Genomic DNA, 27,322 nt, shown 5'->3' with positions numbered 1-27,322 from the left:
CTGGAGAAAGGGCATCTGATCCCGTGCTGGGGTGCTGATTGATAGCTTTGTTCTTCTTGTACACATAAACCTCCTAATTTCCACTCCCACTCGGTCTATGCTTATTTGCTTTTGTCCTGCAGCATTAATATTCCTTTTCATATTTCAGATGTACTTACAGGGATGGTCACATGGGATTTCTTGAATTACACAGGATGTAATCCCATCCTTTCCTGGCCTTGATGGTTATCACACTCAGATAGATACTTCAGATCATTCTCGTTGCTCCTGTTGGGCTCGTGTAGTTATTCAGAGTGGGGAGGCTGTAGTATTGCCATGTGCATTTTGGCTCTGCTGGGGCAGCTGTCAGGACTATCAGAGTTCAGCTTGTAACCTCTTTCACAAAAGCCATCTAAACACTGTAGGATTTGCTCCCCATCCATGATTCGGGGTCACCTTTTCTTCCCTTCCTTGATCCCCCTATGTCACTATGTACAAGTGGGCAATAAGTGTGATCATCCTGTGGATCCAGTGGCTGCTCAGTTTAGATTTACTATTGCGTGGCTACATCTTCACATTCAGAAGCATTTTGAAATGACTTTATTTTTGTTGTTGTTGTTGTTGTTTTTAATAAATTGCTACTAATCTTGCACACTTTTTTTTTTTTTTTTTTTTCCTAGGCAAACCTGTAATGATAGTAACAGAATACATGGAAAATGGTTCTCTGGATACATTTTTAAAGGTAATGCTTAGAGACTTGCTCCAGGGGGCTGGGTTTGAGTTTGTGTTCTTTGCAGAAGGTTAATATAAACAAAAATGTTTGCTGGGTGCTGGTCCAGCCATTACTGCAGTCTGGAGGCAAAATTAGCTCAGTTATCTGCTTGGTCTGTATTTATGCAGCCTCGTGAAGGACATGGTTCATGCACTGATACAAGCAGATACCAGTAAACTGTAGAATGTTGTGTTTGTTCTAAAGAGCAGAGTGCTGTGTGGAAAGGACTCATTCATCCTGCCAAACTTCTTGACACATCCTTACTGCATCGTGGCAAAAACCAGGCAATGTCAAAGCTTTTCATGAGATCTTCTTGAGAAGACAGAGGAAATGGTTAGAAATGCAGTGTAGTAGCATGGGGATAGCTCCTGCCCCAAATATTGACACGTGGACTTTTGCAGGTAGGATTTATAAGCAAGTTGGCGCCTCTCAGTCGGCTGATTCAGAGATAGTCCGTCCTGGTGTTTTTATACATGTTCTCTCCCTGAAGCAATCTTTTCATCAGTCACCATTGGAAATAGCTTGCTGCTTGATCTCCAGTTAAAAGAACTACATTTCCTCAGCTTTGTCTCTAGAGATGCTTATCCAAACAATGAAACTTTGCAAAGCTTCATGGTCAGAGCATGAGAGTAATGAATTATTAATTTCCCTGTTTTTCTTCCCTAGAGACTCGCCTTTGCATTTTTATTTGTGCACATGCAATGCTGAGGGTGCAGAGACTTTCATCTGATCAAATGTCTCCTTCTCTTTGCAGAAGAACGATGGGCAGTTCACGGTCATTCAGCTGGTTGGGATGCTGCGAGGCATCGCATCAGGGATGAAGTACCTGTCTGACATGGGTTACGTACACAGAGACCTTGCTGCCAGGAATATCCTCATCAACAGTAACTTAGTCTGCAAGGTGTCCGACTTTGGCCTCTCCAGAGTCCTCGAAGATGATCCTGAAGCAGCGTACACTACCAGGGTGAGTTATATCATAGAATCAGCACAGAATTGAACAGTGGATGTAGTCTACCTTGATTTCAGCAAAGCGTTTGATACTGTCTCCCACAACATCCTTGTAACAAAGCTGAGGAAGTGTGGGATAGATGAGTGGACAGTGAGGTGGGTTGAGAACTGGCTGACTGGCAGAGCGCAGAGGGTCGTCGTTGGCGGTGCAGAGTCCGATTGGAGACCTGTAACCAGTGTAGTTCCTCAGGGTCAGTGCTGGGTCCAGTCTTGTTCAACATCTTCATCAATGACCTTGATGAGGGGATAGTGGCCACCCTCAGCAAGTTTGCTGATGATACGAAGTTGGGAGGATTGGCTGACACGCCTGAAGGCTGTGCTGCCATTCAGCGAGACCTGGACAGGCTGGAGAGCTGGGCAGTAAGAAACCGGATGAGGTTTAACAAAAGCAAGTGTAGAGTCTTTCATCTGGGGAGGAATAATTGCATGCACCAGTACAGGTGGGGGATGAGCTGCTGGAGAGGAGCTCTGCAGAGAGGGACCTGGGTGTCCTGGTGGACGACAGGTTGGCCATGAGCCAGCAGTTTGGTCAGCAGGTCGAGGGAGGTGATCCTCCCCCTCTACTCTGCCCTGGTAAGGCCTCATCTGGAGTACTGTGTCCAGTTCTGGGCTCCCCAGTACAAAAAAGACAGGGATCTCTTGGAAAGAGTCCAGCGGAGGGCCACAAAGATGGTGAAGGGCCTGGGGCATCTCCCCTATGAAGAAAGGCTAAGTGAGCTGGGTCTGTTTAGCCTTGAGAAAAGACGACTGAGAGGGGACCTGATCCAGGTCTATAAATATCTAAGGTGTGGGGGGCAAAGTGGTGAGGCCAGACTGTTTTTAGCAGTGTGTGGAGACAGGACAAGGGGAAACGGACATAAGCTGCAGCATAGGAATTTCCGCACAAATGTGTGTAAGAACTTCTTCACGGTGAGGGTGACAGAGCACTGGAACAGGCTGCCCAGGGAGGTTGTGGAGTCTCCTTCTCTGGAGATATTCAAGACCTGCCTGGACACCTACTTGTGCGACCTGCTGTAGGGAACCTGCTTTGGCAGGGGGTTGGACTCGATGATCCCTAGAGGTCCCTTCCAACCCCTACAATTCTGTGATTCTGTAATCATAGACTTGCTTAGGTTGGAAAAGACCTTCAAGATCAGCAAGTCCAACCACAACCTAACCACACTACCCTACCTCTAAGAACCTACTGCTAGATCATGTCTCTGAGCACCACATATGGCAATACTGTACAGACTGAGTCCAAGAAAAATGTGCTTCCTGACATATTTTGGTAGTCAGGCTGTTTGGCAAAGAGGTTTCTACAAATCCACAGCCCCTAAACTAGGCATGAGTGATTGATCAGATTAGCTAATCAGTATTGGATCAGTTTATACCTTAGAAGCAAGAATGGCCAAATAAAGCAGAACTTAATGGTAGTCTCGTAACTTAGATGTTTTGTGTTGGGCACCAGAGTCAAATAACAAACTCTGTAAAGCTGCTCCACTCCCAGCTGTATTTTGCCATCTTTGGTGAATGCCCAAGGTCAGAAGGACCAAGAGTGGCATCCACAGTAGTATCCTGGACAGTTTAACTCTTAAAACTGGCAAGCACGTAATGTCTATTGCTAATGAGATGAGTTTACTACCTTCCTCATCAATAGTAATTTTCCCAAACTTGAGAAAGGACTGCTCCAGCCTGTGGCAAGAACCATCCCTTCTGGGCATCAGTTCACCTGTGTGAGGCCACGTGGCCCTAGTGTCACAGAGAGGGGTGGACAGCACCCATCCCCAGCATCCCAGGCCCTGGAGAAAGCCTCCAACAGTGTGTCAGGTTGGCACACTCCAATGTTACTTATTAACACATTTTTCCATAGGGATTGTGATGGGAGCTCCCTGGGTCACATTCCCCGGTCCTGCAAAGATTTTGCTATCTGGGAGAGGCTTTTCAGCTCTTGGCAGTCACAACCCCACGATAGGGCTCAGAGCACTGCTGGACCAGAGCTTCCCTGTGGGCAGAAGGGCTCTCATCCAGCCCTGCTGTGACTGCAACGTGCTGCTGTGTGCTAATTGGCACTGCTGAGAATCTGGCCCTTCACTTAAGGCACACACTGATAAGCCTGTGAATAAATAATTATTGGAAGAAGGAACTTTTCTAATTTGCTTTTTAAATGTGTTCCAAATTCTACCTTTTTCTAATAACAAACAGCATTAGGGGACATTCGGAGAGATTTTCCAACATGCAGCTCAGCACAGAGAGGAAAGAACTTCACAGTAAAATATATTTTAATATATATCTAGGGAGACAAGTCTTTAAACCCAGTGAGAAAAGTATTTCTTAATCCAAACTCCCCCCCTTCCTTTTCTCAGAGCTGGTCTGAAGTTTGATTCCTAAAATCAAAAAGGGAAAAAAGAAATACCAAAGCACATTTGACAGCTCTCCCTATGCTAGAGTAATAGTATTTGTAAAATAAATGCAATAAAAGATAAACCACAGTGATCTGTGGGAGGTGACATCGTTTTCAGTCCCACAGCCAAGGCCAGGCAGGCAGGTCTTTGCGGGCACAGATTTCTGTGCCCACTGTGCATATCTCTCTGCAGGATTGGGACTGCATTGAGGGGAAAAAAAGGCATTACTTCCGCAGCAATTTGCATGAAGCTCTCATTAGATCAAAGTCTTCCCCGGCTTCAGAGCTGTCTGTTCCTCCCCCGCTCGCTCTTAGAAATGGAGGAACTGTATTCCCCTACCAACCAGTGCAACATAATTGAGATGTTGATCCTATACATGTCCCAGCATTCAAACAGCATTCAAACAACAAACCTTCAGGACAGCCAATTAGTAGGCAGCCTACAAATGCTTATGGGCTGAGATAATGTGGAAAGGGGCCCCATGCTGTCAAACAGATTTACTTTAAAATTCGATGTCTCTTTCCAGAGAGAAAATAACATCCCTCAGTGCTCTAAGGAGTGCTGTTTTGTCCTCTTTTGCATGCTATCTGCCCTCTTCTGCAATCTGTTTTTTTTTTTTCTCCCTTCTCATTGCAGGGAGGGAAGATCCCCATCCGATGGACGGCACCTGAAGCAATCGCCTTCCGCAAATTCACATCGGCCAGCGATGTGTGGAGCTATGGCATTGTGATGTGGGAAGTGATGTCCTATGGCGAGAGACCTTACTGGGAAATGACAAACCAAGATGTGAGCACATGTGGGAGCTGCCATGTGGGGGGACTTGAGGGCTTTGTCTTCATTCTGCAATCAGAGAGACAGGATGGGGACAGAGGAGGACAGCCACTATAAAAATGTCTTTCTCCCCACACCAGACCTAAGCAGTCCTCCCGTTTGATGGGATGCTCTGTTTTTGCAGCAGCCCAGAGCGGCTGTGTGCAGAGGGAAATGTGTCTGCACAGAGGCAAGCCTGGTTCCCCTGGAAGTCTGCTGGAGCTTCACTAATGCTGTTAGAGCTGGAGCCTGTCCCTGCTCTGCTTAATGACAAAGGTCTGCCAGGGGATAGATGCTGATAACTGGCAGCATTTCAATTGTGTGTTCAAACCCCTGCTGCCATGTAAAGCAGAAACTCAGGAGAATCATGGTAAGGGCTTGTTTTGCTGCACAAAAGCTGTGTGATTTGATCAAGTGATAGCAGTCCAAAATGGCAGCACAGAGAGCTGCACCTCAGTCACCCTTGCATTGCTGATCTTGAGAACATGGTTCTGTGCCTTTTCTTTTTTTTTTTTTTTTTTTTTTCCCTCTCATCCTTTGCTTTCTCTAATTGTGAAAGTCTGTAAGTCTGTGTTAATGCAAGCTCTCATTTTCTTGTGCTCATTTGCTTGTGCTTAAGGTGTGTCATCTTGCTTCTGGGCCCCAGTGCCTCCTTCAGGTTTCGACTTCAGGGTCACTCTCATCTGAGAGATGTACCCCCAAACATGCCTGGAGATACTCCCACCCTCCTTACTCTAGTTCTTGTCCCACACTGTGTAAGGATCTCGTGTTCTTACTGCAAGACTTCTTTGTACCCTGAATTCACCACACGCGTCTGTCTAAAGCTAAAAAAAAAAAAAAAAAATTAAGCCTGAATTTGCCAGATTTTCCTGGGCTGCTCCTTCCTATTCACATCTCTGAGAAATATGAGATCTGGAAGTCTCAAGATGCCATCTAGTCCATGAGGCAGGGGGCACCATGCAGCAGCACATCAGGCCCAGAGCAACTCTGTGATGGAGGAAAATGCAGCCATTCTGCATATGGCAAAGAGCCCTTCCTCATCACTCCTGCTTTGATCCTGCATCCCAGCCACCTGGGGAAGTGCTGCCACTGGCTGAGTGGGCAAATGGCCTTGCTCTGCCATGAGCTTCCTCAGTCACAAGCACAACACCTCATGTTTCATCCTTTTCTTCCTACATATATGTATTTTAATTCATTTTGAGCAGTGTCTCTGTCCCTTTGACATTCTGCTGTTTTGCTGGCAGCAGAGGCTGAGCTGTCTGTGTCTCCTCTGTTTTGCCTGTGTGCCTCTGCCATCGGTGAAAGTGACTGCCTGTCATGCTTTCTCGTCTTGACTGCTCACCTCCAGCCCAGGCAAGAAAACAAGTGGTGCCTTTGAGATGGTAACACTGCGCTGCTTGCCAGGGGGACAGGTGTTGTTTGGCATGAATGCCCCGCCGCTTCTACACCACTGAGGTTGTCATGTTCGTAGGGAGTTTGGTAAAGCAGCATGTATCTACACAGAGATTTATCTCAATCAAATACAAAGGCTTTCTTCTGTACCCTGGATGGAGAATGCAGCAATTTAAGCCGAGCTTTTTCAGTCACACTAAGCACTCTAACTATCTAATGCTGATGCATCAGTGTAGTACAGATGTTCAGTAAACGTCAGCCTGAGATTCAGGCTGGTGCCAGTGAAATAATGCTCTGTGGCCAGGGGAATCCCTTGTCAGGTTAGCAACACTGTCAGCACCCACAATTTGCAGAACTGTTGAATTAAAATAAATACCACCTTGTCCATCCTCTGGGGAAAGGGTGAATTTCACACCTGGGGAGAGTTGGCTGGGGAAGCGCTTTCTTTGACAGTAGGAAGCGGAACACTGGTGAGATGTTCATGAGCATCAGTTCCTGATCAGGCTTTGCTTGGGTTCTTTTTCTCCCTGTAGTATGTGCAGACAGTTAATGCCTCAATGGTGGCAGTCTAGAAAATTTAACTCAGTGCTGTGGCAGAAAAATATTTCTCCTTGTATTTATTCCTCCTTCTTTCATCCCCTAAAGGCCCATTGTCTTTCTTTTTTCTTCCCCTGCTTGTGTTGGCAGAAGAATCATCAGTGTTAGATGTAGCATTGGTGGAGGTCTGGTGAGCTCTGCTCACATGAATTTCAGACTCCACTGCACAAGAGTTTTTTGTGTGGTTTATAATTAAAGCATATTATATGCAGGCGCAGTCAGCAGTGAGCAAAACAGTTCTCACCATGTTTCAGCCAGGCTGGTTTCCCCTGTGGTAGAGGGGGTGCAGTGCCACAAAGCAGGCAGTGTTGTAACTTCAGTGCTACAAAAGTTTTAAAGTCATGCTGATGACTGCATGGCTTTCTAAAAATAAGTTTTTAAACCACAAGAGAAGGCTTCGTACAGGAATCGAGGGGAATTTTGTGACCTGTTTTAGGATGGTAAGTTAAATGATCGTAGTGGTTGCTTTTTAGTCTTCACAGTAGCAGTTTTGTGAAAACGGTGAACTATGAATGCTACTTGGTTTACTGGAATAGACTATCTCAGGTTTTCACTTTCCAAAAATCCCTGGTGCCATCACCTCATCCTTAAATGCATAATGCTTCTCCAGAAAAGGTAAGGGGACAAACATGTCTCCCCATGTATGCAAGTTTTAGCTCTTCAAGTCTTAAAAAGCAGTACTTACCCATGAACAAAATGGCAAATCTGCCTTTTTTTTTTTTTTCCTAAGTATTGCAGTTGCTCCAAGTGACTTAGTCTTCATTGCATCATTCTTTTGCTCCTGTTACAGTCAGACCCTGAAGGCACCTTCAGATGCAAGAGCAGAGTTCAGCTCCTAGCCCTTGCAGTATTTTGATACCATTTACATTGTATCACCAGAACGAATGACATCCTGTAAATTGAGTTAATGCTATTGATTGTGATGTTACTGCCTGGAATATAAAACATGCATAACCCCATTGCAGATGTAGTTCAGATATTGTGAGCTGGTGCCAGATGGTCTGCTACCTGTCCTGCTACTATTTTCTTTCTGCTACAGCTGGAAGATAATCCATTATTGTTATAAATACAGCAAATAATGTTCTCATGGCTGTGCCACACAGAGACTTTTTATAAGGCAGTTGTAAATCCGGGGCCAGGGGCCAGGGACCAGCTGAAATGCATGAAGTGAAGAATAGACAATGCAGATAGTGCAGTATGGTGAGCCTGGTGTTTGATGCTGTGAGCAAAAGCCAATATAATAGTCCAGCAGAAGACAAGATAATTTTATAGACAAAGGTTGGGTGGAGAGCAGTGCAACTGCTCCACCCACAGATGAAATCTTAGATAAGCCTCTGTTAGAGCACAGGATTGCAGGTGTTGTGGACCAGATATTCAGACGGCTCAGTATCCTTTGAGAAGACTACAAAGCCTCAAAACATTTCTTCTCTACTACATATGTCCTTAGAGGGTTCCAGGTTTCTGCTAATGCTGCTCAGCCAGCCCCGCTCATGCCTGGGACTGTTCCACTTGGCAAAAAGCTCTGTGGTGAAGGATGATTTGAAAATGATGCTTGCGGTCCTAAATTTTGGAGCCTCCAGAAGTGCAGTGCTAACCATAGAGCATTTTTTTTAATCACAAGATGTTTTCAAATTGTGAGAGAGTGCCTAGAATGAATGGTATTTGAGGCAGTCCTTGGAGTCAAGCAGTGAAGCGTTGTGGTTTTCCACACAGTATTCACTATCAGCAATAGCTGCTTCCAACTTCTGTTGGGCAGTAAGTCTTGGGAGTAGAGGGTGTGAAGATGGGCTGCTAGGACTCTGCTGACATGGTCGCAGACCCTTGTGGCCTGAAATGAGAGCTGTGTTCTTCTGAATGCTGTTAAGGGTTCAAAATCGGAACTGCTGGGCTAGGAGCCCTGCTGCAAGTCTGTCCAAAATGAGGGAAAACAAGTTGCTTTATTCAATTCTGCCCTCATTTGTTCATTTCTGCCTTTCCAGAGTTCAGGCAGCACATGTGCTTACCACTTGTTTTGGATATAGAACCATAGACGGTTTGTATTTGGAATCAGTGCAACAAACTTCCCCTGTTTTTAATTTACATACTCCTAAGCTGACATTTTAAATTCCTGGCAGAAACGTGGACACAGTAAGAAATGACTAAACCCAGACAGTATTGAATGATATATGAGATGGTTGTTCTGCCTCTGCCTTGAATCCATCCATCAATTAGCATTCAAAGTCTCTTTTGAAATACAGTCAGACTTCTATTACTGTAATACAAATCTGTGGTTGAGCACATGCCTTTTCATTTAAAAAGAAGCCAACATCTGAATAAACAAAATCACTGTACTCCAAGACAATGCCAGAAAGCCCCATAAGCTGCTGTTGGCAGACAAGAACAGTCTCTAGTTTTCTGATGTGACCTACAGACCTCAGCTGAGCTTTGAACAAGTGCAACCTGAGATCTGACCTTCTGGTTACATTGGATTTCTAGACTCATTTTGCAGTGACTAAAAATCAATTATTCAACCTATGCCATAGACGCAGTGAAAGATAATGGAGTTTACTTGATTTGTCTCCTATATGCAGAGGGTGGGGGATCGGTTGTATGTGAGAGTATTGCTGGACCCAGAGTTCTCTATTTAAACCGATTTATATTCGGGGAAAAAGGTAAGAGGAAGAAAAGCAACACATCAGCCTTGTGTTTTACTTCCCATAGGTGATTAAAGCCGTGGAGGAAGGCTATCGCCTGCCAAGTCCCATGGACTGCCCTGCTGCTCTCTACCAGCTGATGCTTGACTGCTGGCAGAAGGACCGCAACAGCAGGCCCAAGTTTGATGAAATTGTCAGCATGTTGGACAAGCTCATCCGTAACCCAAGCAGCTTGAAGACGTTGGTTAATGCATCGAGCAGGTACAAAATCAGGCCAGAGCCATTTCTCAAAGAAAGATTCTTGTCTGAATACCGATTCCTGGTGTTGAATTTCTCTTTAGCCTACACGCATCTGCAGGTGGATGTTCTTCCAGTTTCATTATGTCCAGGAGAGTTTTCCCAAACCCAACTTTCTCTGTTTAAATTGGCAGGCCAGTCAGCAATTCAGTAACTCTATAAATGTAGCGCCACTGCAGCAAAGAAAATTACTGTGGCCTGCCTTTTAGAAACTGCAGTTTCAGCAGTATTTATAGGTCTATGATAAAGCTACCTGCGCTCTACCCCAAGGTGAGTGAGAGCAAGACTGAGTCTGTGAAGTAGATAGTAAACACTGCTCAAATTATCTGCCTGTTGACTTTATCTTTGTAATACGAATGAGAAAGTCTCTTGGGAATACATTGGATGTGCAAAGCTCATGGATGTCCAAGTGCATCTTCCCAGAAGCATTCCCAGGTGTGTTATCTGCCACCTCCAGTTCCAACAGTTTTTATAATTGTGAGGGGATTTCTGTCGTTCCCAAAGAGTTGTACACAAGCAGTTTGCTAAAACCACGTTAAGTGAATGAGGCAGCCAGTCTGCAATTCAGTGTGAATTTCAGCAGCTACACAGCTACAAATAAGGCAAGTATGTGTCAAGAAATAAAACTCCACTTTAGAAAAAAAAACGGAGAGATTAATTTTTTTTAGTGAGTTTTGGTAGTGGTCTTTCAATGATACTGGAGTCTTGGAGAGGCTTTTGTAATTTCAGTGCAAGCACACAAGTATTACTTCTGAGCCATCTGTGTTGCTAATCACTCAGTCTCTCGCATGTTCATGTAGGAGTAATGTATATAAATCATTGCTGCTTCGCTGATTGGTGGCCATGGAGCTCCCTTATTAATGCTGGAAGAGGCCCATCAGAAAGACCTATTCTCAGAGGACAAAAGAAAAAAAAAAAAAAAAAAGGATCAACACGTCCCAGTGCATGACATCTCCATCTCATTCTGGAAGAGAAGACACATGAAAACTTTACATAGTTTCATTTTTAAATACAAAATAGATCTGATTGTTCATGCTATTTCACATGCATCATTAGCCATATGAAGAAGAAATTGAAGAAAGACTCTTATTAGCAATTAGTTGTAATGTTAGCCCCAGCAAACCTGCAGGAACGTGTTTATGATAGCACAAAATGTGATGTTTCTCTTTAATTTTCAGTTCAGAACAGTCATTTTCAAGGCCTGTTACATGGCGATATGTACTGTTATATCAACCTGTTAAGCTAGAAAAGATTAAAATAGGCAGTAAACCATCTCCTTGGGCTGTTAAACACTTTGCTGATATTTTATTCCACTGATAGGCCCTTGCAATTCCAAACTTCTCCTTTTTAAAGGTGCTGTGGGTATATTCTGTGTGTATGGAGTATGTGAACAGCCAGGCTTTGGGGCTGTGTTTCTATAATCATAGATTTCCATGCCCGGACCATAGTAATTCCAAATGAATCATAATTTCGAAGTGCAGCAGCTGTAAAGGATTTTTTTTAATATATGTAATGTATTCTTTATGGAAATTGTCATTAATGCAAATAAGGGAGGAAGTCACTCTCTACATTACAGTGCATGCATATCAGTAGGTGCCTCCTGACATTAGTGTTGAAAATCCACTTCTCATTATGATTACTTAGGAGTTTTGAATTCCTCATGTGTATAAAATGTTATGGGAAGCCATTATGCTCTTGGTACTGCAAGCATTCACATTTTATTGGACCCTTCAGCATTGCTATTAAATAAACAAATAATACTAATGTGATCATAAAATATATGAAGATTCCTGAAGTGCTATAACAATATAAAATCTTAGCTCTCCTTTGAGTTGAAAATCTTTCAAGCATAATTCTCACAGTCAGAGGCTGACCCAGCAAATGTTTTTACCTGTGGGTAATAATCTTTATGCAAGGCTTATGTTAACTGTGCGTCTTGGTTTACAAAACGCGAGAAATCTGGTTGCTTTCCTGGCTGACCTTGAACAAGTCTCTTTGTGCTCTGCGCATCATCAGTAACGTGGTGGGCCTGCTCGAAACACAGGTTATTTGTGCCAGGTTTTAGAGTGGCGAAGGGTTGTTATTTGCCTGAATTGCTTCTTCTGTGCATGACATAACCGAGCAGGTAGCAGTTGCTGCACAGAAGTCTGAGTGAGGCTGCAGGAGCCAGGATTCTCACTCTGGTTTCAGGACTAAACGTGAGCCTCGCCAGGAGGCTGAGGCATGGTTGGAGCATTGCTGCTCTCTGCAGGGCTTCTTGGATGCTGCCTGCATACAAAATCCTGGCCTGACTCTGCGGGAGCAGCCCTTGAAGTGTTAACAGCAGCCTGCTGCTGATGGCTGCTGCTGGGAAATGTAATTTGGGTTTCGGTTTCCAGTCTCTGGGTTGTTTTAAGTTAATTATGAGCTTTAAAGAAAGAGGAGAAAAACAGAGCAGGAAGAGTGAAACTGAAGACCTTGAAGTGAGAGTGACAGGGAGAGCACTGTGGAAAAGGAGCCTGCTTGTGAGTGAGAAGTAACGGGGATGGACACTAATCTGCTCCTCTGTCGAAGCAGATACTTCCCACTTGCAGTGTGCAGCAGCAATGGCAGCAACTCAAAAGGAGGTGAGGTTACAGGTGAAACTGTGGTCCATACGTTGTGAAGTCTTGCCTAACTAATTCTTCATGATCTTTTCATTCTGCTGACTAAGATGGTTGGTACTTTCGAAAGCTTTTACGCTACTCTTTCTGAAAACTAAGATAAAACTGAAAACTTCAGGAAATCCCACACAGAGCTCAAAAAGCATGTGGTTCTCTCCTCCTCATTTACGTTGCACCTGTAAAGTCAACAACTTCCAATGAGTCAGAAAAATTACAGCTCCACAGGAGGAATTTGGGATTCAGCAATTACTCAAAATGCCACAGAAGAGCAATTGTGTCATGTTGGGTACATCTTGATACTGATTCTTTTTGCTTCTCTGTCTTTCGTTTTGTCTTTAGAGTATCAAATTTGTTGGTAGAACACAGTCCAGTGGGGAGCGGTGCCTACAGGTCAGTGGGTGAGTGGCTGGAAGCCATCAAAATGGGCCGATACACCGAGATTTTCATGGAGAATGGATACAGCTCAATGGATTCCGTGGCTCAGGTGACCCTGGAGTGAGTAGTTTCCAGATCATTTTCACCTCTTGTACTGCAGCTGGGGAGGGAAACAAACTTCAAAAATATGTAGAGAGGAGACTGAAGAAAAGAAACCATTTCCCTTTGTTTGCAGTCATCAGTTTCTCTTTTAGCATCTGTATTGATGATAACAAGTGCAGACGAGACTAAAACTTACTGTCACTATGCTGGCAAGCCAGTACCTTGGCATCTTTACTCCCAGAAATTAATGCTTGAGTTTGAATAATTGACAAGCTGTCCTCTCATCATAGCAGCAGTTTATTACTCAGGGTTATCAACAAATAAGAAAAAATATGCATACTAGTAAATGCATAGGAGATAGAGGCCCTTCTGAAGTATACTGGCTTTACACTGCATTAGCTGCTTGAAGAGTTGATCCAGATGTAGCTAACTGCACAGTCAAGCCTAGTAAAGCATGGAAGTAGTTTTCAACGTTCCTGCAATAGAAATAGGAGTAGGGACAGCCGATGCCAACTGAATACCATCGACAAACTAGTGGCTCTAGTGAACAGGTCCCTGGCCAAGACTCTTCCTCCTGCGTGCGCTGTTGGTTTTTGCACCTGGATATGTCTGCGGTCAGGGTGACAGCATTGAAACGATTTGATAAATGCCTCAAGGCTGCTGGTTTGCTCTGCTCCACCTTTAATTGCTGGTCTTGTGTAATTGTCTGTTGTTTCGTCCTGACACTTAATCAAACTTGCCCCAAAGCCTGCCTTTGCGACTGGATTAACTTGAGCTTAGGTTGTTGCAGACACTGGGGCAGAATGGCAAAGATTATGCTCCATCCTTGGTGCTTCTTTGGAAGAGGTAGTGAGTCTTCTGACCACATGCAGATCACCAGTGCACTGGCAGAATCAGTGCAGAGGATTAGGAACAAAACAGAAAAAATCCCAGTACCCTACAGAACCACAGCATTTTTCCTGTCTGCCACAGGGCTTGCTGTGGAGCTCACCCTTCAGGCTGACTTCCTTTGCACATGTTGCAGGTTGCTATCACTCCCATACAGTTCAGTTTCAGTTTAATCGGACAAGTCGCGTATGGATGGAGTGCAAAAATATCTCTCCTCTCCCTGATTTTATTTAGTTCATCCACTTGACCAGTATTTGTCCCTTACTCCTGGACTAATCCAGCCTAATTTGCGTGAACCCCCAAGTGAGAAACTAAGTCTTTTCTAGTGACTAAGAAACCAGGGTCCTTAGATTTCTTCTTAGTTCCTTTTTTGGATTCCTGGGACTATTATATGCATTTGGTACTCCATTTGGACCCATCTGCACACCTTGACTGAGGTCCATTGCCAAAGCAGACAGGAAGATCTAGCCAGAGGATGGTGATGAGGATAGGAAGAGGTAGTAACATAAGAGAAAAGCAAAAGGGGAGCATTCCTCTCTTATGTGACACCTTAATCTTAGAATCAAAGGAAGTCCTAGTAGAATCTGCAGAATGTCTGAAATACATCATAGGCTTCTTGCTGTTTGGCTGTATTAGTCATACCAAAGAACAAAATTAAGTTTCACAAAAACTTCCCATTTGTTCCTTTTTAGAACTTCATGTAATTTCAAGTGTTCTGAAAGAAATGCTTAGCTCAAAAGTGAAAGGCTTTGATTTGATCAGAGAAAATGTTGAGTACAACTCTAAATCAGGGGTATTTTTGCCACCTATGTAGCTTTATACGGTCTTAGCATTCCTCTTCTTAGCACACTGATAAAACTACTGCTAACCTCATCTTTTGGAGGAATGACTGCATCTCCCCCAAATCACTTAAAGTGAAGTGCATTGTGATATGATAAATAAGTATTTCCTGGGTTGCACATCTGTGATTTATAAATAATAGAAGGGACTATACAGCTGTGCCAGATTTCTACCTTTTTCTTGGGTGTAGTAGTTCAGATTGTGAAATGATCTGTTCAATTTGACTTTAAAATTCCTCTATATTTACTGTTCGGTATTTCAAAAATTTCAAAAGTAATACCCCTTAAGTCTTTTCAGGCTGCCCCAAAGGTATTTCGAAATGGTTCTTCAGATTGACAGTGAGTCAGGAAATTCATTTTCTGTATAGTTCTAGCCAAAAAAGGCAAGTTGTTTAAGTATCATTATAGCTGTCAGAGATGCTGGAACCTCACCAGCTGCAAACTGTATCTAAACCCCTTCCACAGGGTCCCAGGATGTTCTCTGTAGCACAAATGTCATTTTGCTCTGGTCCTTTACTGGTCCCCACAGAAGATGACACATTCTGAGCTTCAGCCTTCTTCCAGCTTTTACAGCAGTAGAGTAATACAGAAGAGCTGATGTTTGGGAGCCTTGGGGGATTTTTTTTGAAGATGAAAGTAGACATCTTATTAATCCATCTTGCATTTCACTGATTCACTTCTCTTGAAAATGAAAAAGGCAAGAAATTGAAAAGCTCCAACCTCATGTATTAGGCGAGGTGCTGCATGAAGCAGTCTTGTGGGAAACAAAACTGTGCATGAAGGTGTATCCTATAGGTAGCTCTGTTGGCTGTATTCTGGCTAGTTTAATGCTAGGTAATACAAGAAAGGCATCATTGGGTCCCCAGTGTTTAGCCTGGATTTGTTCATCCTCATAAGGCTGAAAACAAACCCTGAGACTGTTGGTGTGGCCATCACCAGCTTATCTGATCATACTGTGAAGAACATGCATAAACTACTATTTTGCCTCCTAAAATGGCTGTGAAGCTCCTTTCATGTGCAGCTTCACCACACTTTATATAAAAAAGCATCACTGCACCACATAACTCCATCAGATTCCTACCTGGCAAATACAGATAAGTTCTGCTGGTATCAAGGTAATTATATCAACTTTTCAAAATTGGCTCCAGCTAGCTAGTTTTCCATGCTAGTGAGTAATACCCCACCCCCAGCTGCCTTGAGATGCGTAAGTCAGGCTTGGTTCTTGAACACACATGTACCTTTGCATTGCAATTATGGCTTAGTGAAGATATCTTGACCCCATTTGAGTCTATTTAGGGGAAAACTGTGGAAGGTTCATTAAAAGCTAACAAGCCATCCAAATCAAGACGTCTGTGATTACTCTCAGACATAGTGAAAAAAAAAGACAGAAGACCTGACTCTCAGCTACTAAAAAAGGAGAAACCACCTTAGACTTCAGGGACATCAGGAGAATGCTATCCCATACTTAAGAGCTGAACCGTGTGCTCTGATGTAAACTGGCAGATTGCCTTTGAAATCAACAAAGTAAGGGAGAGAAATGTTGGTTTCTGTGGGGGCTCAAATGAAAGCTTCATGTGTTCTCCAGAGATGCTATGGGGAAAAAATAAACATTGGAACAAGCAAAGTTCTTTAAAGGTTAATATATTTGGGGTTTTGTTGTTTCTGGAGGTTTTAATTTATCTCCCCGTGAGAGGAAACAACAAAACATTTTGTACTCTGCAAATGAGAATTCAGTCTAAATGTTCCTTGTTTGTTTGTTGTTTTTTTGTTGTTTTTTTTTTTTTTTTTAATAGAGGCAACTGTTCAGAGCTGGGACTTGGGGGGATCAGGTGAAAAGAATGTGTGAACATTTGCAACTAGCTTTCTTTCCCCGAATGACATGAGTAAAAGATTCTTTATAATTTAAGAGGTTGCCTTCAAATACCATCCAAAATGATATTCCCCAAATTGAAACTGCTTAGGAAATACATGGAAATTAGGTGAAGAAGGGAGAAGTGATTAATCACCGCCAGAAAACACTGAAAAAATACGATGAATGTAAAGAATTCCTAAAATCTCCTGGGTAAAGCTACTAGTACTGTAAGAGAGGGGATGGCCATAGCATTCTGACAGAACTGGTGTCTGTAGGCGATCAGCTTGTGTCCTCTTCAGGGGACCTGGCTGAGATGGTAGATGTTCAGCACTCTGAAAATCCCACCTTGCATGCAAATCAAAATCCCAGTTACCACCTTGCTTCGTTCAAAGTCATGCTTAATGCATTTATTCCAGAAAAGAATAGTGCTAGTGACAAATTATTGAAGATAAAACTTTTGAAAGCTGTAAAGTGTGAATAATATCGCCCCAAGTCCTGAGCTCTGCTTGCTTAAGCAAAGACCTGAAAATGTATGTTTTCAAACAAAGAGTGATTTCTACATTTAGCTCTAATTCTTGCAAAGGGATGAATCACCTTGTGAAAAGTGGAGCCTCACCCTCCACCCCCTCTTTCCAACTGGATATCAGACTTGAAGGAAACCTTTCCAGTGGACCAGACCTGCTCTTTAAACTTGTGGACCACCTAGTGACTTTGAGTGTGTCTGGAGCTCTTTCAATCCACTGCAAGATTAACTTTACCAGGACAATACTCAAGAATAGATAGATCCATGACATGAGTTTCAGTCTGATATTTGACTGGACCAATTACTAACAAATTGTGGACTGCATACTTACACCTTTTGAAAGATCTGTGCTCACCGAATCTCAGGACACCCTGTTGTTTGTTATTAGATGAAGAACTCTGAATATTTGTAATAATATGTGATGTGTTGCTTTGCATTGTATTTTTTTCTTATAAAATAAAATAAATTATTTATTAAAAGTTATACTGGATGAAGAACATTTAAGAGTTCACCTGCTCTAGATGCTTATTCTTAACCTAAAATCTCAGTTCTGGATAGTGATAGTGCATACACTTGTGAACAAACCCATTCTCAAGTCATAATCAAATAGGATGGGAGTAACGAATAAGAGCAGATGAACTCTTAAAAGAAGAAAGATCCTAATCTCGTGCAAAGGTCCCTTGCAAGTGGATTCCTCTCTCCCTAGTGTCTTCTAAAGGTCTTTGAGGTTATTCTTTCCCCTCTTTCAAACTGACAGCTAACTCTGTGAGTAGTGTCAGTCTGCATGGGCCAATGTAGAACTGCACTGTGTGAAGGAGAGTGCTGCAATATGGCCGGGGTGGGAGATGAAATGCAAAGTAATCTCTGGTAGGCTGATGGCTTTCAGCCATGGAGATATTTCAGGAACCTGGCCCTTTTGGTTGCATGAGTAATGGAGTGGTGAGGAGTGTTGTATTTTATGTGGCAATCCAGTCCTAGTCTACACTGTGTTTGACAAATTGGTCCATGGTGTATAAGTAGTTCTATTTGTAAATAAAATGTTTTAAATATATTTCTTACAATGCGAAGACCATGAATTCAACCATTTTAAATGGAGGATATTGCATTGAAGGGAGTACTGTATTGTCACTGGCACTTTGCAGCCAGACTTTCATGTAAGGCCATGGTAAGAGCATGGCAAGTGTGCAGCTGCTTACAGGCTGTTTGGAACGGGCCGACACCTATTTTCCCCTTTATTTCCTTGGCTTTCTGGTTAACTTAAGTTGCCCTCATAGTACTGTGTCAGCATGTGATTTGAATTCCTGTGTATTTCCATTTTCCAAATTACATGAAAGAAAGAAATGAGAAGGGGGAACTTACTCCTGAAGCAGGACTGAAAGTTGTCTTGTTGCTGCAAGTCGAGTATTTGGAAGCAGGGAGACCTGTTTCATATGACACATGGGTGCTCCTATCTTCATAGCCTCAAGAAATACCCATGCAGCTGCCACATCAGTGCACACAAACCCAGCACCTGGGGTAGAGTCATTTGCATGGCAAGGTGTAGCCTGGATGCTGCAAGTGCCATTTGCAAGGTCTCAGATGTGCCTTTTCTTGCAGGGAATTGCACTTTTCCTGTCTCCCCCCAGATATTTGCAGAGCCCGTGAAGATATGCTTCCATACATCTCTGGGAAGCTAAGCCCAGTGAAATTGCCAATTAACTGTGGAAAAATGGAACAACGAGCTCTGGATTGAATTTTTAGGACAGTTGTGTTGCAGCCCTTCGGCAAAGAAATCTATTTTGTCCCCATACTGGCTGTTACGTTCCCCCAATTTTGTTTAAAATTGGCTTCTGTCTTCCACTGCTTTTAGTCCAGTGCTTTGATGCTGGATGTATGGAAGGCTGCAACAGGGTGCAAGTCACACTTGAAAAAGGGAATTAAAGCTCCTGCATTCTTGAGGCTTTTTTTTTTATTTATTTTTCCCCCCTCAAAAGTTTTGTTGCTGGCGTTGCAAAGTGTAAGGTGGCTTTTGAATAAAGCTGACAATTTTATATTTGGTGAGCATGTGGCTCAGGAGCTATTGTCTGGATTAGGCTTTTGGTCAGTCTTTGCAGAGCTAAAAGACCATACAGCACTTTTCCCCTCTCTGAGGAGTCCCCACACTTTTGACCAGTAGCTCCACATTCAGGAGTATTCAATAGTCAAAAAAATAGATTAGATCCCCTGGTGAGCAACTAATGGATTGAAACTAGAAACTCATTTTTCTTCTCTCTGTCTGTGCCTCTCTTAAATCAATGAGGCACTGCTCAAGGATATTGGGTTATGCAGGATGCTATGAGGAAAAAAGACTCTAGTGAGTACCCTGAAAACCTGAAAATGGTGCTTGGATCCTTTTGATGAGGAAGCCTGCTGTTGCACCAGAGAGCATGGACCTTTTCTTACTAGACTGACTGAGTTGTGTATGAAATGCAAATACATACATGCCTTGCTGATAGTTTCAGGCTAGCTTTTCTGCATAACATGCAAGAGCAGAGAGATATTACCAGAAACAGTACATATGTGCAATATGTGTTGCTGGATTTGCAAAAGAGCTCAGTTTGCACTTTTAGATACCTGAAAAAAATAGCTGAACTTTCAAAGAGCACCAGCAGAGCAGCATTCAGCAGGGGGGAAGATGGATGTTGGCTCTTCTAAAATTCTGGTCCTACACTGTTTTTTTTTATCTTTGGTGTGAACTTCCAACTGTGCTGTGTACATAAAATAAATTGCATGGAACAATAGTATTACTACATTTTCCTTCATTATTAAGATTGCTTGCTGAACTAGTTTCACAATTCAGTGGAGGTAGAAATGAAAGCATGTCCCCCTGAGAAGTTAGACACCTTTGCAGATGCTGCAGCCTTTTCTTCCAGGTAAGGAGTGTGCTGATGTGTCTCATGGACCTCTGTTACTCCACACCCATTGCGTTGTGATTTCAGAGAGATGCTTCACTGAAAAAGGGTGTGATGATGGAATGTAGTGTTTAGCCTCGAGCAGAAAACCTGGGATTTTCCAAATCAAAAGATTGAAAAGTGTGACAATCCTATGGAGAACAGATCTAGCTTTTGGCTTCAACTGGTTTTTGTGTTAACACATCAACTTTCACTTGGGATTGCTTTTTATTAGAAATGATGTTTTTCTGAAGTGTTCATCTATGTAATTTTTGGATGCGGATGGTTGTATCTACACGGGAGTTTCTGTCCAGAATATAAATCTGCTGAGAGACACCTTGATGGGTTGCTCACATGCATTATGTAATAGCATTCTGGTGTTCATTGCACGCGTCCATCTGCAGTTGTCTGTGCACTGTGGGCCAGGCTTTCCAGTGTGTCTCAGGTGGTAGCTGGGCTCCTGGGAACAGCAGGAGGGACCAGGGAGCTGCAATTCTGTTTGTTTGGTGATCTTATGTCTCGCTAGCTTTCAATGGAGAGCTTTCTCCTAAATGGCTTGTATGTTTCTGCATACTCTCCACAAACTAGTGTCAGGAACACTGGGATTCACACCTTTATTGGCAAAACAGTAGAGCCCTTCTTTGAAAACATCTTATATCAGTCCAGCTGGAAGGTAAAAAACAAGGAGCTCATAATTCCGTGGTGGAAGTCTTCAGATGAAGCATCTTGTCTCCTCTAAGTCAAATTGCTTCCCTAACAATCTATGTCTCATGTTGGAAACATATAGGCACCTGTCTTGATCCTTCTTCCAAATGTCATTCCTTCAATTTCTTGGTTATCAATTTTCACTCTTTAATGAAATCAGTATAATTGCACTTCCATAACCCACTGTGTGGGAGGCACCCCACCTGGTTTTTAGTTGTCATTAAATATAATCACCCAAGGTCCTACTGTAATATCTCCAGGGAGCAACTCATCCCAAACTTTGAAAGGGATAAATCATCTTATGGAGGTGGTTCTCTCACAGTTCTCACAGAAACTTGGTGATTAGCTTAATCTAGATACCTACATTTTAGAGAGCTAAATTTCTGAGAAAACAACTGTTCTTCCCAGTCGTATATTACACCCTTGTAATGGCACCCCTGCTAGACAGACTCAACACAAATGCCTTTATCTTTTAGAATTCTCACATGCAAAATAGTCAAGCCTGGGTATACAGCAAGATTCGCAAAGGCCCAGAGGGGAGCCGTGTTACGAATTCATATAGACTTCAGGAGGTCATAATGGTGGTGCTGTGCTTGAGGCTTTTGCCGTTCAGCTCTCTCTAGGAGCAGGCTATAGGATTGTGATTTGTGTATCTTTGGCTTTGCCTCATCTGAAGAGGAAGGAAGTGTGGATTGATCTTACTCCTCGCTGCTCGTATCCAAGATCAAATACCAATCTCTCCCAGGAGAAGAGGAAACTGCAACACACATTTTCTTACGCAGGTTTTCTCTTGGAATAGGACTTCATACATGTAGTGGAGTCCCTTGCTGAAGCCAATGCTAACACCTTGCTGTCAAGCTTTTCCCCTTAGTCACCAAGATGATCTTGGTCAAGCCATGTCACCTCTCTGAGACGTTGTCAGCCATTTAAAAAAATTGGGAAACTTAAAATGTGCCTCCTTATTTAAAGGGCTTTGGGAGCCACAGATGGTAAGAGGTAGGCGCTGGCAGCAGCATCGACGCGTGCGGTGCGTAGTGTGTGTGGCGGCATGTGCCTGAACAATCCCTGGAACCAACATCTGCTTTCTCCCACAGGGATTTGAGGCGGCTGGGAGTGACACTTGTTGGTCACCAGAAGAAGATAATGAACAGCCTTCAAGAGATGAAGGTCCAGTTGGTGAATGGGATGGTGCCATTGTAACTTGGTTTTTAAGTCACTTCCTCGAGTGGTTGGTCCTGCACTTTCTATACTAGCTCTGAGATTTATTTTGACTAAAGAAGAAAAAAAGGGAAATTCAGAAATACAGAAATTTCTGTAACTGAAGGACGCTGGCTTCTGCCACAGCATTTATAAAGCAGTGTTTGACTGAAGTTTTCATTTTCTTCCTATTTGTGTCCTCATTTTCATGAAGTAAACGTAACATGCATGGAACATGGAAATGGATCTACTGTACATGAGGTTAACCAATTTCTTGCGCTTCAGCGATGACAACAGCAAGCCTTCCCACCACATGTTGTCTATACATGGGATATATATATATATACATATATATATATATAGCACCTTTATATACTGAATTACAGCAGCAGCACATGTTAATACTTCCAAGGACTTACTTGACTAGAGAAGTTTTGCAGCCATTTGTGGGCTCACACAAGCTGTGGTTTACTGAAGTTTACTTCAAGTCTTACTTGTCTACAGAAGTGTATTGAAGAGCAATATGATTAGATTATTTCTGGATAGATATTTTGTTTTGTAAATTTAAAAAAATGCTGTTACACAGCGTTAAGTTATAGAGACTAGTGTATAAACATGTTGCTTGCTCAATGGCAAATACAATACAGGGTGTATATTTTTTCTCTCTGTGTTACAAAGTTCTTTTAGTTTGCTCTTCTGTGAGGATAATATGTTATGATGTATATACTGTACAGTTTGCTACACATCAGGTACAAGATTGGGGCCTTCTCAATGTTTTGTTCTTTTTCCCTCTTTTGCTTCATTTTGTCTTCTTTTTGTGTTAACCACTATGCTTTGTATTTTTGCTGCTATTTGGTTTGAGCAACATATAAAGCTTTCAGGTGTTTTGATTATATATATGAGGTGGAAGGTGTCTGCTTAAATAAAGAACACCATTCTCCATTGTGGGCTGGGGATGTCCCGAAGAGGAAAAGTAAAATGGGAGTTAAAACATCCAGCTCTCATCATCCCTCAGCAGCATTGCAGCATCTGTTTTCTTTGTGTGTTTGATAATTTGCTCCTGGTGTGCCCCTTCCTGGAAAGAGATGCGCATGGAATCCATCTGCACCAGCGTGTAAACCCAGTATTGTCTCAAGGCAGCCTTTGACCTACTCCCTTGCTTTCCTTGCTGCAAACATGCACCCTTCAAGGCCAAGAGAGAAATCACCACGTGTTGTTAGCTAAAGAAAGGGATTTTGCTGTTCCTCTTCTCCTTATGGGAGTCAAATCCTGGAGGTGCAGTGTGGATGCATCTCCATTACCATCCAGCATGGAGATTTCACAGCATTTTCCAAAACTGTGGCCAGGAAAGTGAGGGAGGAAACTATTTTGGGAACTGCACCGTTCCATATTGTTTTGTGGGTATTTTCAGCTTAGACATCCCTCCACATCCCTTGGGAAAGTTGGACAGTGCAAAACAATGATTCATCTTACAAAAATGGGTACAGACTTGGCCACTGTGGGGCAGAGTAAAAGAGAGCAGCCCAACATGGTCATGGCGTTGGCGTCCCACAGTGAAGATGATCTGTCTGAATCTGACACTGCTTATGTCAGTACTTGGTTGTAAATCTGGGCCAATGTGTACACTGCAATTTGAAGATGATGTTTTCAGGGGGACCCGAAAGCCGCAGTGTGATGCTGAGTCCTCAAAATCTCACCAAGAAACAACTTGGGGCTGTCCTTCTTTAGCTGTAGATGGGAGTAATCAGCGCAGTTAATTCAGTATTCATAGGTTGTTTTGTGAAGCTTTGGTAAAGATAAGGATTAAAGAATTGCTCAGCAGATGGCAAGTGTTTACTGTAGATATATTGCTTCCTTAGAGGTGTTGGATAGCATCTTCCTTGATAATAACATCGACGTATTGACTTATTGTGTTTCCCCTTGTCCCCTGGCAATGCAGAGTAGAGCCTGAACACCACATCTAATGCCAAAAGGCAGCCATTTTCCTTTTCCCCTGCAGAACCATGTTTTGAACACCACTCCAGCTGGTTTTAAAAGTCTTTCTTCAATTTCCTCAAAGCCCTTTGATGAGATTTAATCCAAATAACAGTTTCTAAAGAAAAGGGGTGGGGGAAGGTGTAGAAAGAGAGGATTTGCTGTGGTTTTTTTTTCTTTCTTAGCTGCAAGGCTCGCTTTCTTTCAGCGGGGCTTCTTGATGCAAAAATTTGTCCATTTTAAAACAGCCTGCATGCTTAGTAATGTTCAGTTCTCCTCTGAGAACTGCTCTTTTTCTGAGGCAAAGGCAAGGTCTAAAAGAGCAGAAATAGGTATGTGGGAGGGCAGGAGCACATGCTTGCCACTCTCACCCTACTGCCTTGGATGTTGCTGCTCATCGGAACGTCGAGCTCGCCTGGCAGCACAAGAAACGGGACAGAGCTGAGTTGCACAGTGAGACATAGCCAGGCAGTAGGGGAAGGTCTGACAAACCTTGATTGTGTGATTTCTCATCCTGTTGCTTCATTTTGTCAGCCACCAGGCCACAAAAGGTGGGGGAGAGGGAATCAAGACATAACAATTTCGGCACATAGCAGAGATTTATCAAATAATAAATAGCATTATTAGGGCTGTCAGCAGAGCTGTCTTGGGATTATTTGTGCCTCTCTGCCTGTAGCACTTTGTAAAATAACCCGTAGGAAGACAGAAACAACAACTCGTTTCTTTGGGAAGTATCGTTCGGTTTCCACATGCATCCATCAGCTGCACCGAGAGAGATTTTAGTAGCAAATTTCAGCACTTAGCCTTTCTGCTCATTTTGTTTGGTCGTTCATTTACTGCTGGCTCTGTGTAAGGATTTGGTTTGTTCTTTTTTCCATATTTCTACAAGAAAATCCCATCGCTGTTTGTGGGGTTTTAAAGGCATACACAGTGCTGCTGGGGTGCACCTCATGGAGGTGAGAATGATGTTCCTGATACACTGTAGTAACTGCCAGATACTGGAGCAGTCTTCAGAGTTCTTCAGAGGGGCCTGTGGAAAATGAACTGTTCTTAAACCAGACTGCATCTGTAAATAGGGCACCTACTCTAGGTTCCCTGAATAAATAAATAAATGATCTTTTATATTTATTTCAAGAGCTGTTCGTGCTACAGATTTCTTTACTATAGACTCTGAACTGAAAATAAAGACATTTTAACAAATACGGGCCAAAAGTTACAGCTTCTACTTTCACTCAAATTTCAGAGTTCTGACAATGGAGCTACCAGTGAAGAGAGAACTGCAAGTACTCAGTCTTTGGGGCAACTGGACCATTTATTTGGGCCTCTTACGCAGATTTAGGGTTATAAAGTAAAGCTCCCTTTTTACTGTGGTGTTTTCGAAGGACTTGGGGGGATCTGGCAGCATCTCTTTGAAACTTTCTGCCTGGCTGCTGCTGTTTTCGTCTACTGAGCCGGGACACCACAAAGCACAAGTAGAAAAACTTGCCTTCAAAAGGAGTAGCAAATGAAAATGCATAGCCTGAAATCAGACATTGTGAATGGATGAATGTATATATTGGTGTGCAGTAGGAGATCACAGTAATATTTTTTTGGTTATGCTCTTTGTAAGCACAGGGGGAGATAAGAGTGCTTGTTAGCTGACCTTGCCAGTTGTGTGCTGGACTTGGAAACCACAGTGAGGAGTGGTTTTCATTAATCAGTAAAATCGGAGCTGTAGGTGGATTTCCTGCCTACTGTAAGTCAAAGCAGTTTGCTTTTTCAACTCACCAGTGCTGCTGTTGAAACATTGAATACTTTTTTCAGTACGTTTTGCTGCTAATTGCGAGGAAGTATTTCAAAGGGCTTGCGAGGTGAAGAGGCTCTTTTCAAAACAGTTTTTCATCTCGGGAGAAGGAAGTCACCCCAAGCATGGCTTGTTTAGACTGACCTCCATTCATTGTTTATTTATCATTTGGCTAAATTACCTAACCTTAAAAAGGAAGATGATTTTTTTAAAGTTTTTTTTTTAAGTTTTTTTTTTTTTTTTAATTCTTCTACATATTAACAGCAAGAAGAACAAAAAGTGAAGGTAAAAAAAAAAAAAAGTTGTCTATTCAGTATTGAATATAAAAATGTAGAATTCCCAGTTGTCAAGAAATTGTGACTCCTTGGACTGCTGTAGTCTTGAAATTAGTCATTAAGGCATGTGTGATACATCAGTAGCAGTCTAAGAGTAGCACTTAGTTTCTGATCCTTTATTAATGTTTGTTGCAATTCCTTAGGCCATGTAGGTCAGGAGTAGGTCCAGTGCTATTGGCGCTGCAGCACTTCTCTCAGCTCTTTCAACCGTTTCAACTCATAGGAGACCGTAGTGTTGCTGTATTTATTCCCTCCTTTTTCCCCCTCCCTGGATGCTCTCTATGCATTTTGTTTGTGTACATGTTTTTAGTAGTTTAAGATATGAAATTTTATATATTTTTTCATAAAAATAAAAAATCTTTGAATAATGGCTCCATCCAGTTGTGGATCACACACGCCATTTTGAGCCTCCCACAAAGCGTCGGGTTGTCCTTCCTCTTGCAGCAGTGAAGAATGGCTTGGAAAAGATGTAATAGAGGCAGTGGTGGGCTCGAGGAGGGCCTGGAGAACTGCTGGCTTCAGGCTTCTGCAAGGTAACTGCTGCTGTAGGACAAGAACTGTGTGCTGATTCTCCTGGCCTCATGGGAAATCGCAGCAGACAGTGGGTGATGCTTTTGTAGCCTGGTGTTCGTGGCGAAGAATGGCAGAGTAGGCTGGGACGGCAGAGGAGCAACACTTTGTATACTAAAAGGAGCACGAGGTCAGTTGTGTTAACAAACTGATGCTATCAGCAATTCAGATAAAATGCCAGTGTTGACATGACAATCCTAATACAGTATTTTCTTTAGTAGTCCAGTCCACCCAGGCTAAGAAGATGGGCTGCTAAGAGGAAAGCACAGGAATGGGGGAACTTCTTTAAAGAGGCTGAAAGCAAAATAGCTTTGCAGGTGATGGAGAGGCTTCAAGCAGCCGAGTCTGGGCACTCTTGGAGAAAATAAAACTGCTCATCACCTCTAGCAATTTAAATTTTAAAAGGAAATAAGGCAGGTAAAGATCTTGAGGAACAAGTGTGTTTGCATGGCTTTGTTTTGATAGGTACCTGATTTCAGCTGCTGTAGAAATAGGGATGGTGCCCTCATGAAGATGCATCCATGAGAACAACTTCCTCTTGTTCCCATTTCTCTGCCAACATGAGCAGGTGGGAGAAGAAGATTCTCCTAAACAAATGGTGAATGGACAAAACTCACTACTGCTACCAAGCCTTGCTCGTAAGGATGAAAGCTGTCTGCAAAGTCATAGAATTACTAGGGTTGGAAAAGACCTCTAAGATCATCCAGTCTGTCAATCACCTCCACCATGCCCACTAACCATGTCTGTCAGTGCCTCATC

General features: G+C 42.8%; 1 protein-coding gene and 1 long non-coding RNA gene across 4 annotated transcripts in view; one reads left to right on the top strand and one right to left on the bottom strand.

Moving 5' to 3' along the window:
* Nucleotides 1-25,075, top strand: part of EPHA5 (EPH receptor A5) — a 198,771-nt gene extending 173,696 nt beyond the window's left edge. For all 3 annotated transcript variants that reach the window (XM_085222715.1, XM_085222717.1, XM_085222716.1), the window contains 6 exons: nucleotides 660-721; nucleotides 1,506-1,715; nucleotides 4,777-4,926; nucleotides 9,640-9,833; nucleotides 12,851-13,006; nucleotides 21,799-25,075. In XM_085222715.1, coding sequence (XP_085078841.1) covers nucleotides 660-721; nucleotides 1,506-1,715; nucleotides 4,777-4,926; nucleotides 9,640-9,833; nucleotides 12,851-13,006; nucleotides 21,799-21,904 — 878 coding nt within the window. In that variant the 3' untranslated portion in view covers nucleotides 21,905-25,075. The remainder of the gene's footprint in view (nucleotides 1-659; nucleotides 722-1,505; nucleotides 1,716-4,776; nucleotides 4,927-9,639; nucleotides 9,834-12,850; nucleotides 13,007-21,798) is intronic.
* Nucleotides 5,449-27,322, bottom strand: part of LOC104910581 (uncharacterized) — an 83,912-nt gene continuing 62,038 nt past the window's right edge. Inside the window, exon 6 of the long non-coding RNA XR_014882993.1 lies at nucleotides 5,449-10,756. This is a non-coding gene — a long non-coding RNA (uncharacterized LOC104910581). The remainder of the gene's footprint in view (nucleotides 10,757-27,322) is intronic.

Source organism: Meleagris gallopavo, chromosome 4 (assembly GCF_905368555.1).
Source record: "Meleagris gallopavo chromosome 4, MGAL_WU_HG_1.1, whole genome shotgun sequence".
Lineage (NCBI taxonomy): Eukaryota > Metazoa > Chordata > Aves > Galliformes > Phasianidae > Meleagris > Meleagris gallopavo.
Note: the sequence above shows the minus strand (reverse complement) of the source record. Positions and strands in the feature narration are given on the sequence as shown.